General features: G+C 39.2%; 1 protein-coding gene across 2 annotated transcripts; it reads left to right on the top strand.

Moving 5' to 3' along the window:
- Window positions 1–1811: 1811 nt before the first annotated feature.
- tpbg (trophoblast glycoprotein) lies at window positions 1812–9031 on the top strand. Of its 2 annotated transcripts, none has more exons than XM_067511091.1 (2): window positions 1812–3706; window positions 5593–9031. In XM_067511091.1, exon 1 carries the CDS (start codon window positions 2309–2311, stop codon window positions 3446–3448), a length of 1140 nt encoding a protein of 379 aa, XP_067367192.1. In that variant the 5' UTR covers window positions 1812–2308; the 3' UTR covers window positions 3449–3706; window positions 5593–9031. The 2 variants fall into 2 exon arrangements, with proteins under 2 accessions (XP_067367192.1, XP_067367193.1); XM_067511092.1 differs by having other exon boundaries at window positions 7459–9031.
- The last annotated feature ends 4257 nt before the right edge of the window (window positions 9032–13288 follow it).

The following is a 13288-nucleotide window of genomic DNA, read 5'->3' on the forward strand; positions in this document are numbered from 1 at the left end:
GTGCGTGTGCATACCACCCTCCCATTGGTAGAATTTTGATGGGGCGTTACATGTGCTCAGTTGAGGATGTTGCTAGATCTATGATGTCATTATAAATTTTGTTAATTTTATATTATAGACATAGCAATGATAAAAAACTACTACTAATAATAATAATATAAAATCATAATTCAGTGGAGAATATATGATAAGAAAACAAAAAAGTTAGCTTGGAAGATTACTTTGAAAAGTACATATAGCTTGTAAAATGATCTTAATTGTTTAAATTCTTTGTTTTGTTAACTTTTATTTACTGCGTTTTAATGAGAGACTACGTCTTATTTTCAGGATCACATTCATGCATTTACACACATTCATATCTGGGAGCTTCCCACTACAACTACAGTTTGGCCTCTGAAAACTAAGCAGCTCCCTACTTTATCTTTTCATGTATTTAATACTTTGTGTGAGATTCTACTGTAACATTTAAATCTATAAAATATCACAGTATCAATCTAATGACACAAACAATGGATGAAAAAGTTTGCAGATTAGAACACCATGTTGCTTACAGGACTTCAATATTGTACAAATGTACTTCAAATGGAGTATCATTGTAAGCCTTTATACAGGAATTACTCAGATCATTGTCATGTTAGGAATGGGAGAAGCTTGGGCTACTCTGGGATCTAAACTGAGAGTTCCAAATATGACATTGAATGATGAATGGCTTCACATAATTTTTGATAATCAAAAGCATTGCTTTAGTAAGAAATGTAAAGTTTATTCTTTAATAGCAGATATGTAAATACAAACAATCTAAGCAAATAGTATAAATATGACTATTACGAATAAATAGAAACCCTGCCAATAGTTACAAAACAACAAAACAACAGTTTAAAAACTTTTTTATATAATTATTGGGTTATTATTAGATAATAATATCAATGTATAAAACCTTTAATTATTAACTGTTAGTTGCACATAACTGGACTTTCCTGATGCCATCCCGAGTTAGGATCCTGTTATGAACAGTTGACACTTTTTTATTTTGTTTTATACAAATGCCAAATTATCAGTCAGAAAAAGTACTTAAACATTACTTGATAATGACCAAAATCTGTTACAGCTCTGATTTCTGAAGTCTCCCTTTAGCTGGGTATGTTACAAACTTAAATGTGATTGTGGCTTTACTAAATAAATATTGTTAAATTATGGGTTTAGTAACGTGACATTATCATCGGATCAGACATATGATGTGTATATTTTAGCAGATAATCGATACTGTTTATCAATGTTACTAAATAGCTATAAATAAAACCAAGGAATACCACAATAGCATTTCCATCACTAATTGTAGGTTTCTCATCCGAAAGCATGTTTATTCATTGTGAATTAGAATTAATACCAAAATGCCCAACTCATCTATTCAATCTTCGAATAAGACGATAAATATATTTCTCAACAGTGTGTTATAGACTACATATAACCTACTTCTTCTTCGCATTGTTTGGGACGTCATTGGAGCTCCCTCAGGGACCCCGAGGTCCCTGGACACCAAGCCCCTGGGCTCAATTTCAAAGCAGCCCTACTATGCTACAGGTCATTTCATAAAAAACTAGCTCAGATTTTCACATCTATATGTTTGACAAGTGAGTTAAGATTAATTTGTTAAAATAAGTTGGAGTAATAATCATCAATTTCAGCAGTTGCATCATGAGCGGAAACAGTGAATGTCCATATAAAACTTGCCGGATTTATCTGATCACCCCCTTTTGTTGAATAATGGTATGCTCCCTCCTTCCAATGGTCTGCACTGGGTTGCTTGCGTTTGGTCTTTCCCTTTAGTCTCCCAGCGATTCCAAGAGCGGCGTGTTGGAAGTACGCATGTGATCTATGGCATCTTTTGGAGACCGGAAGCATTGTCGGGTTGAAAATCAAAAACTCGACTAAGTTGCTGGGCGTTTATACTTCATGCGACGGATTTGATTTTTTTTCCCTGGACCGGGAAAAAAATATTGTGTAGCTCTGCAATTCTCTGAGGTTTGGGGAGGGGGGGAAAAACGAGGAGTGCAAGTTTTGCGACCTTTCGTTTATATCACCTTTATCCTCACGGAAATGACTACTTATCATGTATAAGGATGGTTCGGGGATGGTTATATGGAATCTGAGTTGGAGCTGGGAGCAGTTTTCGAAAGGATAAAGGTGTGACAGACAGTTGAAAAACTTTCCCTTGTTCCCAGCGGAAGAACAAGGCGGTGACTGCTCCGGATAGTTGGAAAGCAATCTTTTACGCACGGTCTGCGCAGACAGCTTAGCGAAGTCCAATATGCGCCTGTTTAGCACCTTGTGTGGAAGTAACCGTGGAGAAATCCGAAGGAGAACACATATGTCCGGTACGATGTTCTTACTTTTGCTCTTTGCCGTCGTACTGTCCAGTCACGGCTGTCCGGAAAAATGCTTGTGCTCCCCACAAACCGTGAAATGTAACAACCAGAACTTGGACACCATACCGCGGTCTTTGCCGGCCAATACCAAAATTCTGTTTGTCACAGGAAACAACATTTCTCGCATAAGTGTGGACTCTTTCCCAAGTCCCCTGTTACACTTAACAGATCTCTATCTTACTGGAAATGAGATAGAGTTTGTGGATGCAATGGCATTTGTCAACTTAACAAACCTTGTGCGGCTGGACTTAAGCAACAACAAAATCCAGAATTTCAGTGAAACAGCTTTCCCCACTGATAGTAAACTGCAGGTCTTGAACCTCAGTAGGTCTTTTCACAATCATTCCTATGTGGATGTACTTGTGAGTGTCCTACAGAGTGGACACCTCCTCCAGCTCACAGTCTTGGACCTGTCCCACAACGATCTTGTGATTCTTCCAGAGGACATACTAAAAAGCCTTCCCAGTCTTGTTAACCTCAGCCTGCAGAACAGCTCCATCATCTCCATTCAGAACGGGACGCTGAAGGTGCCCCCACTTCATGACCTTGACCTGAGGGACAACAGTCTGAGGGATCTGCCCCCCACCACACTGGCAGAGTTCAGCCTCAAGCCTGATCTTCACATCCATCTTGCGGGGAACCCCTGGCGCTGTGACTGCTTTATTGAGGACTTGCTGCTGTGGCTGAAAAACTCCACACAGGTGCTTGATGTGCAAAACCTGACCTGTGCAGACCCCGAGGCTCTGAGAAGCCAGCTGCTCCTGCAAGTAGGGCTGCCGCAGCTCAAGTGTTTGGGTGACATGGAGGGAGTACTGGAGACTTCATATGTTTTCCTGGGGCTGGTACTGGCACTGATCGGTGTTATATTCTTGCTGGTGCTCTACCTGAATAGAAAAGGCATAAAGCGTTGGATATACAACATCCGGGACGCTTGTAGGGACCACATGGAGGGGTACCATTACAGGTATGAGATCAACTCAGACCCACGTTTGGCCAACCTCAGCATCAACTCTGATGTGTAAACCAGGATGGGACACTGTCTGGAACCCTGCAGTGACATATGACATGACATATATTCTTGAGATTTGCATGAAAGTCTTCCTCCCCTTACCTCCCTTTTGCCTCCATGATGATATTACGATTGATGCTCCCATCTGTCATGGCTCCAAATGAACCCCTCTCACAACCTCCATTCAACCGCTGCTGCATGTCCTATACAAGTACCTGGCAGCTGTGATTTCCACTTATTCGGTGTTGCATTGCATGGACAAGGAATAATGGTAACAAGTTTTTTTGGACAGTTGCAAAGATTGATATGTTCTATTTTTACTTTTCCTAAAGGATAAACCGATGAGGTGCACTGATATTTAAGTGACAGAGTACCTGGCAAAAACTTATTGCATCCTTTCCATTATGCCTCTGCTGCTGAGAAATGCTGTACTTCTTGTTTATAAGTTTCATCTTTTTAACCTGTGAACTTGTGATATACAGTATGTATTTTTTGAATGACTATAGTGCACATCGCATAGTTTTGGGATTTATAGGTGGATGTGATTGCTCTTTTTATTTCTGTAAAGACCTTCAGCTAAATAAACGCCTCTGGATTGCTGGTATGTGTCTTGACTAAAGGCCTTTAATCTTGAAACTGAGGAATGTGATCCAAAGGCTTTGTTGGAGGACTTCAGAGCCACACACAAACGCACACACACACACACACACACAATCCTTCTTGAGGCTGTGCCACAGCTAGAATGAACCATATCACAAAACTCTAAATCTTACTCCACTTGTCAATGAGTTCAACAATGTGTGAACCATCTGCTCTTTTGCCATATTGCAGACATTTATAGCATCTCCACTGCAAGTGCTATTTTTGTGAGTTGCTGCAGTAGGAAATAAAGTTAAGCTCAGAAGTTGAGGGGAGACATACTGTCTGAATTTAAATGAGCTTCTATCTGTAGGTCTATAGGTGATGAGAGTAGCCGACTGTTATCCCCTCTCCAATTTGCTTCCTGCTGAGAATCTGATTTAAAAAAATCAGTCTCTGCAGCGCATCCTCCCATAATAATGTCTCGGAGATATAGCCAGCGGGCAGGTTTCACATCCACCAGCCCCTATTGATAGGCTCCACAATATAATGTAAGCATATCAAGAAACTCCAGCTGCAAAAAGAATAAAAATCAGAAAAGATGGTGCCATTTTGTGACACATGTAAATGAAGGCAAATTGAACCAGAGATTCTCATGGGGAACACAGAGGTATTATGGAAATGAGCTCAAGCAGCTTTGCTTTTTTGGATGTTTTCTGGATGTTGTAGACGAACAAGTATCCCTGGAAAAAAAAGTGCAACTGTCAGTTGTTAAATTTCATGCTGTCTAGTATAGTATAGATTAATAATTAATGTGTGGTGCTTCTATGAAGAGTATAGCACACATGTTGCTATCTAGCAGTCTAAATTAATGTAGATGTTTGTTGTGTCTGCACACAATAATCACTGCAAACTACCTTGACCTTTTGAGGAACACCTAGAGATAAGAATTTCCCTCTCCCTCCATCACTCACTTATACATGCACACATTACATCTCTAACAACTGGCCTCATGTAGCCTGCAGCTACGCATGCTACACAGTTTGGCAGCAGCATGTTTATGTGTAGCATGTCTTTTTATTTTAGTTTGAAAATCATTAGTCATCTCTAGCTGCTATAATTCTCTGTATGTGTAGGGCTGTGTTTGTTTGACATCAGAAAAGGAAGCGATGTGTAACACAGTCGGTGTGGTCTGTTGCTCTGGCTGGTGTTAATGCTCCGAATTCCTCCTGACACACACCACAGCCGCTCAGCTGTCTCTGTGGGCTGAGGATGTGTCGTCACACCTTTTAGTTTCGCACTTCCCGCCTGAAAAATCTCTTTGTCTGTGAGGCGATGGCTCAGAAACGGCATAGCCAATGTCAGAGATGAGAAGGAATGTGGCAGTTGCCTGAAATATGCTGCACGTCTAAAAGGATTGTATTCTCATTGGCTTTAAGTGTTGCTGTATTGATTATCAAACCTTCATTAATGACTTTCTTATGTCACTGAATGATTTTTGCAGGTTAAACAATCTCAAGCCAATAGGATTTTATTGTTACAAGCATTTTCCTCACTATGGACTTTTGTTTGTTGCAGGCTCATTTTAAAAATGGATGGTTTCATTTCACACACGCTGTTTCCCCAAAGTGAGCCTTCCCTACCTTTTTGTCCCGGGGGGGACATACAGGTGCAAGCTGCTTACACTCTCAATGTTTCCACAGAGACCGTCCGTGAGTCTTCTTCTGCCTCGCACACACACTTCGCAGATTCATATTAACCGGTGATTTTGTCCAGCCACGCCTGAGGCTACGCTTAGCAGAGCAGGTGTAATTACAGTGGACGGGGGGAGAAAAGAGAGCAAGAGAGAGGATGGTTGAAGGGGAAGAAGAATAGGACAGATGAGCGCAGGGAGTGCCTCTCCGTTGTCTAAGAAGGATGACACCTTCTCTGGCTCACTCACTGGCCCTTTTGTGCTTGTTAGCACTAGTCTCCAAACAGCCGGTCACTGACTTATGGTGTCAGTTGAGGTTCAAAAAGACAGCGTGTCTCAGGCACCTCCCTGGACTGTCTCTCAGCTGTCTGTTTAGGCTGTTACCTAAAGCCTTCCACACTGGAGCAGCACTGATGTTTGTTCTTGTTACTAAACAGAGCCTTTGTTGCAGGCACTCAGAGCTCTGGGATTCATATAGTCGACAATGTTTTGTCTCCTTCACTTTGTCATTTTATCTGATCTACCAGGGCCCAAGTATTACAGGAAAACTGGCGGATACATAGTTTTTATTTCGCACATATTCTCTTGTTGCCTCTTGACTGAATGGTGTCTTATGCACATACTGTAGAGCAACACCTAAGTGTACATATAGGTTGGCTTGACCTTAAACATTTTAAAAGCAGATGTTGGAGATGTCATTCACCTTTACTTCAACTGATTATTATACAGTAATATTGATTTGATTTTTAAGTCATCATGATACAATAGTCACAAACGTCACAGATGTTACTGAGCACGGTGCTAATTCTTCCTGTTCATAGTGGTCCCGAAAAGATCAATATTTACAATAACTACATGGTCAGAGATTCTAGATATGTAATCCTCCCCGTCTAGCAATCAACCACCATCAAAATGTTTCTCATCATGGCTTTAACTACACATCTTTGGTGTTGTTCTGGGGAAAAGCGCTGCCTTCAGGTTAAAATCAAGACACGAAAGGCATTGCTGTAATTCCATAAGTGACAAGCTTCGTGGATGGATACGAAATGGATTCTAAACAATAGTTGCTAGGTTTTCTGTGCACATGCACTACTATACTAAAGAGTTGAAGCAAACACACCACAGCATATTTTAATTCCCACTGCCATAGCGTCGACGCTTTACCCACTTACCAAGACACCTCCACACATCGGTTTCCAGCTGAACTTTCGTACGTTACCCCTGGCAGGGAGGGAGAGCTAGGATCTTGCTTTGGAGTTGGACTATGAAAAGGAATGTTGAATGGTCAGTATGCACAGGAATAGTGCTGACAGCAATGAATAAGTCTTTTAATGTACAGTTAGACTCATGAAAAAATGCTAGATTTCCTTTAATAAGTCTTTGGATGAAGTTTGTTAAGGTAATGAAAAAACACACAACTAGAGACAAAAGATCTACTGTACCACCCTTCAGAACCCCATTGTACTGCACAGAAACTCTGCTCATAGCCATGTTTATTTAGCCACATTTAATATACTGATGCACTTCCCTAGTGTTGAGAGACAGACTGGCAGGTTATCAGATTGCGAGAGCGCCGTAATTACATTCACCGCGCCGCACTGGTCTGCTGCTCCACAAACACCTGGCAAGTTGCCCCAGTCACTGACCTTTCCCTTAGAAAAAAATCGTAAATGACAGTCATATGGGGCACGTTTTGTAGACTGAAATTACAAATCACCCTGGTTTGACACCATTTCTTCTTTTTATATCAGCTCCATATCTGTACGTTGGACACTGATGGCCTAGACTATTCAGTATCATCATCTCAAGCACCGCCACCACAGCAAAACCTCTCTCCACATGAGATGCCTTATCTTCTCCAATGTGGATTTATGATGCCCCACACAGGCATGTAGTGGACGCCTGCCCCCTGTTGAGCCATGTTGGACCTAATGAACAGACACCCTCCTAAACGAAGACAGATCTGAGCTGACAGCGCTGCTGCCTCTCTGAGCGAGCCAGGCCATGCAGTTACTGCCACGTGTGCTTGAGGGACCGATACAGGGGAAATGAAGAGATGGGCGAGATGAGGGGGCAAATGCAGTGATCTGGCAATTTTACTTGCTAAACTTACACTTAGCAAAAAAGAAGGAACTCAGTGTGATAAACGTCAAAATCCGTGCAATGACCTTTATGCATAGAATTGCCAGCAGTGAAGATCAGCTGAGGTCATTAGTTTAGTTTACAGAATGAGTTAAAAATTATATACTGATCTTAAAGATGTTTCATAATGTCAAAAATATATAATTGTAGGTTACAATTCCCTATAAAACATCGCCAGTGATCAACATCTCTGGGTGTCAGAAATGATGTACACTGAAGATAATAGACTAGTAGGCTCTCATAATGAGAAAATGAAAATTTATTGCAGCTGTGTATCATCTATATTGTTGATCACACCCATGGACCCTATACACAACAGGTAGCAGTGTTTTAGTTTCATCAATCTAGAGGTCAGATTGTCGTCAATCAGTATAAATCCTGAGATGTTCACCTGTGTGAGCTGCAATTCTATCAGACACAGATCAATGATTTTTGCTTGATTTCTTAGCGCTCATCAATGGGCCAGTCAGAAAAGCTGCTTGTGTTTTGCTTCACTGAATTTTCTGTGAACTCAAACACTGAAACACAGATTGCTTCTTGTAAGTTCTGTACCATGAGGGATCATGAAAAAAAACATGACACGCACAAAAACACATTTAAAAAAGCGCCTGACGTCATGGAAACATGTTACTCTACTGGCCCGTTACATCATTTATTTGTTTTTACACTGTCAAAATCAAATGTACGTAGCTTTGAGTGAACAAGTAACACAATTGCCATGTTGGCTGTTTTTAAAGCTTAAACACAGATTACTTCCATTACTTTAAAAGTCATTTAGAAAAACAGGGATGTTTTTAGCCCTTCAATTAGCTGCATAACCACCATTTTATCAAGTAATGAGTGTATTAATATGAATATTTGTATAATGAAATGTAAATATATATACGAAAAGGGTTGTGTTTTATTGTTTATTTTATACTGTAACTTTCCACCATAAGTATTTGTGATCAAATATACAAAAATGCATGTCTGCTATTTTTTTATTGTATTGCAATTTTTAAGTTTGTATTTTAATGATCAATATAGTGTATTTAGAAATGTAAATAACTATACTGGCAGCAGTTCAGGAATTGCTTTCTTGAATTTCTTAACTATAGAGTATGATATTGTATTGATTAGAAATATTGGACTACAGTGATAAATGTTGTACACTGTTTTGAATATTAAAATAGGTCAATTATCTGGTTGGATCTATTTTATTTTTTACATTTATGTCATTCTAAGTTTATTGTAATAAAAACGTGATAGCAATATAACCACTAGGTCTATTTAGTATATAGGCTGGTGCCGCTTTCAGTCATTTCACATGATCTTCATGAGCAGATGGAGCCGTTCATTTTCTTGCCATTTATTTCGGAGCACTTCTCTCATCTGAGGTTCAAAACCGGAGGTAAACGGTTTGTTCTCGACCTTGGAAATTCATGGCCTTGGAAAAATTATTTTCCTACAAGAACCATTTTGTATGATTTAGTGCTTTTGCTCAGATGACACAAGACTAAAATAGAAGTGCTTAAAGTACATTTAAAAATTGCCTATAGAGGCTTCATGTGGTAAGATTGGTTTTAATCTGTCTGACTTATATCTTTGTTCCATTGATCTTTGTCTTTGAATGTAAACTAATTTGATGCACGGCGGTATGTAGTTGGTTGACTTCGTAAAATAATAGCATCAAGGAAGTCACTGTGCCTGCTTAAATATATTGCAGCACATGACTTTAGGGGTGACTGTGGCGCAGGAAGGTAGAGCGGTTGTCCACCAATTTCAAAGTTGTTGGTTCAATCCCTGGCTCCTCCGGTCACATGTCAAACTGTCCTTGAGGAAGACACTGAATCCCAACTTAGTTGCTCCTGGTGAGTGTTGGCCAGCTGCATAGTGTGTGTACTGGTGTGTGAGAGTGTGTGTGATTGTGAGTGCAAATGGGGGAATAAGAAGCAGTGTAAAGTGCTTTGAGTGCCAATAAGTAGAAAGGTGCTATATAAGTGCAGAACATTTTCTCCCCCCCAAAAAAAAATTCCATTTGCAGTAGTTGCTTCTGTTTTTGAGACAAATAACACATATAATATGTAAATAATGAGCTAGCTGGTCACCGGGTTATCTGTTTTTGTTTGAAGTCAAGTTAGAAGTCAAATGCAACCAATAAACTAATGTACAGTGACTCACCGGTCAAATAAAAAAAAGCATTTTGTACAAAAGTCTTTCTTTAATGTTAATGTTTATGCTCCAGTTTAATCACATCTCCCTTTAAGGAAGACTTGGGGGCTAATTTGCTATAAATAGAATTGGCCTAAGTTATAAAGAAAACCATGTACAGTACTGAAAGAAACTGTTTTAGCTTTTCGTTAGAGTCAATTCAGCCCTTCCCTGCAACAGGCTCTTCCACTCATTTCTATGTGGACACATTCCAACCTAAACACCACTTTAGGTGTGTGTACGCATGTTTTCACTGCTTTCTGAGCATTTAAGAATGAGCAAGCATCCAGAGCAGGTGGAAAATTTTCCCTCCACATGTCCAAATAACCCATGACAGCTTAGTGACAGAGAGAGAAATGAAACCAATTTAGAGAGCTGTAGAGAAATGCAGTACAGCCTCAGGCCTGTACGAAACGTCATCTTGATTGCTTCCTGTTCTCTGTGTGCACTTTCTTTCCAGTTTTTTAGTGTGAAATGTAAAGACAATTTTAAGACGACAAAAGTGTAAAAAAAAATGTATGATACACTGCAGGCCAGTGTTGTTTGTCACACTGACTTCTGAGCAGTTTGCACCTCAGGAGGTAACCTATAAAAAGATTTTCATTGGATACTGTCTGCATTTTCTCAATGAACGTCAGAGAATACGATCAGTATCTAATCGGAGCAAAGTTGCAAAGCAAAAATTAAAAGGTTTTCCATGAGAAGCGCAGCGGTGAGAGGGATTTGCTGAGGGCAGCACTTTAACAATCTTGATGATGTATTTACTGCAACCTGGGAGTCCTCTTGGCAGTTCTTTTGTGAGGCCATACGGTCAGCACGGAACAACATGAAATGCTTGGTAATATGATGTAGATCAGTGGAGGGTGTCAGCAGTGAGTAATGACCTCCGCAACGCACCAGCCAGCACCGTGAGCAGAGGCAGGCCAGGAGGAGCTCCATCACACCGTCCTGCAATGCTTTTACAAGGTCATGTGGTGCAAAACCACTATTTAAAAACATGTAGTTTTATTTTAGTCCGAATGCTCGTCAGACCTTGAAGAAATGGTGTAACAAGGTCCACGCAGAATAAGAAATGTCCTGCCATTAATCTGTTGGTACAAGAGTTGTTGTTATGGACACTAGTTCAACTCCTCCACTCACAGTAAACAGGAATATGCTATGTTGCCTAAAATGGCCTGATATTTCACAGATATTTTAAGGCAGCCAAATCAGATAACCAGTATCTCTCTGGTCCTTTAATATGTGTTTATTCTAGAAAATGTTCTCTTCCTGACTGTGTATTTTACGTTATATTTGTTCTGGAGTATGTTGTCCAAGGGAAAGATCAGGGAAACATATAACCCCACCATGTTATAGGGCCCCAAGTCACCACAAGACAGATTTTCGACTTTAAAAGTATATTTATCAATTTAATCTGACATAAGACTGTGAGATTAAATGGATAAATATATTAATTAATTATAGTAATTAGTAATAGTGATTAACTTTTTAGTTTTACCTATTCTTTAAACTTGTCAACATTGATAATTGTTTATTGGCCCCACACCAAATTTTGTATTTCCATGATATTCCTACATGTTGCATACTGCTTTAGCATCACCCTGCAGACTCTTCAATCATAACTAAAGCAATTTAGCCAGCAAGCTACCAATAACAAACACAGAGTTTAGCTTAGTATGTCTGACCTTTAGCTAAGTGGCAGTAAATCACACACTTACTGCACTTTCACTTGTGGACCTTAATAGATACAAGAGATGCACTTTAAAGGAAAGTGTCACAATTTTTTGAAGTCTGCTTTAAAACAACAATTAGGTGACCATAAGAATAAGACCATAAAAAATGTTTCGGTTTGTGTATCCATTCCTCCTGTTTATAATGGAGAATGAAGCATCTGCTCCTAACATTGAGAGAATTTTGTACTAAAAAGCAATAAATAAATATCTAATACAGATGAGTAAAGCCATATCTTAGCTACATACAAATGTTGTAATGTATTTTACCACTGAACAATGACGAGGGACTTTTCACTGAGACTGATGTTGGAATGAATCTCTTTCGGGCCAGAACACGAGCAATGAAAGTAAAACCTTTTCCAATTTGAGCATCTGTCTATCCTTTTATGACAGACTCAAATGGGCTTCAAATCTAGCCATTTTCAAAGACAGTTTAAAACTCGGCTGAAAACACAATTATTTTCTTGTGCCTTTGCTGCACTTTTTTTTTCCTCGGTTGATTAGGAGACCGTGTATACTATTACTGCACTATAGCTGTGTTTTCTCATCTACCTTTATCTTTACCTAATTGCATTGTATTTTTATTTCAGATGTTTTACTTCATTATTTCTCTTCATCAAAACTTGATTGCATTTGTTTTCTATTAATTGATTTATTCTTGTTTTTACTCACTCCCCTTTATTTTCAATATTCTAATGGCTCCTTTCCCCATACAAAGCATTTTTAATTGCCTCTGTGTTTTGAAATGTGCTAAATAAATAAAGTTGACCTGCCTTGACAAATTTTATTATATTTTAGTATGAGGATAATTTAACGATGCCACATTGCCATATCATATATGAACTATTATCATTATGTGTATTGGCTACTGGTGTACCAAGCAGAACGCTTTAGCTATGCTAGCCAGTGTATTAAAAAGGTTTCTATGTCCTAAGCTATTAGTATCTTCAGGCAACCCAGCTAGCAACACAGTGTTTATACACACTCAATTATAAAATATGTTTTTTTTTTAAGTTAGAAATGTGAAGAGGAAAATGAGACATGTTAAATATAGGAAACATATAAATGATTAAATCTAAAATAGGAAAACTTTTGTTAACTACTAATTTTTAATTATTTAAAAAATGTGGTTATTTATTGATGTTATATTTTGGATTTGCCTTATAAGTTTGCACTCAATTTGTAGCTTTCCACACTAAGTAGTGTATGTGTATAATATCCCAGACTTCAGATGGAATCCTTTCTCCTGGGTCCATGAGTGAGTGTGGAAATACTCCACATTTCTCCAGTTACAATCTCAGCCCACAGTTGTCAAGTGTGTTGTTCCGCCCCTTTGCGTTCCATCTTGTCATTTTCTATTCTCCGTATGAAATGAGACGAGTCTCGGTGCTACTAAAGCAGTCTGGCAGCCGCACCGCAGAAAAATGACATAGACTTTCCAGATACAGGCTCAGACAGCACCACGACAGATGAAATACAATATTCCTAAAGTGCTGTGTAACATGAGCTTCATATG

Source organism: Channa argus, chromosome 7 (genome assembly GCF_033026475.1).
Source record: "Channa argus isolate prfri chromosome 7, Channa argus male v1.0, whole genome shotgun sequence".
Taxonomy (NCBI): domain Eukaryota; kingdom Metazoa; phylum Chordata; class Actinopteri; order Anabantiformes; family Channidae; genus Channa; species Channa argus.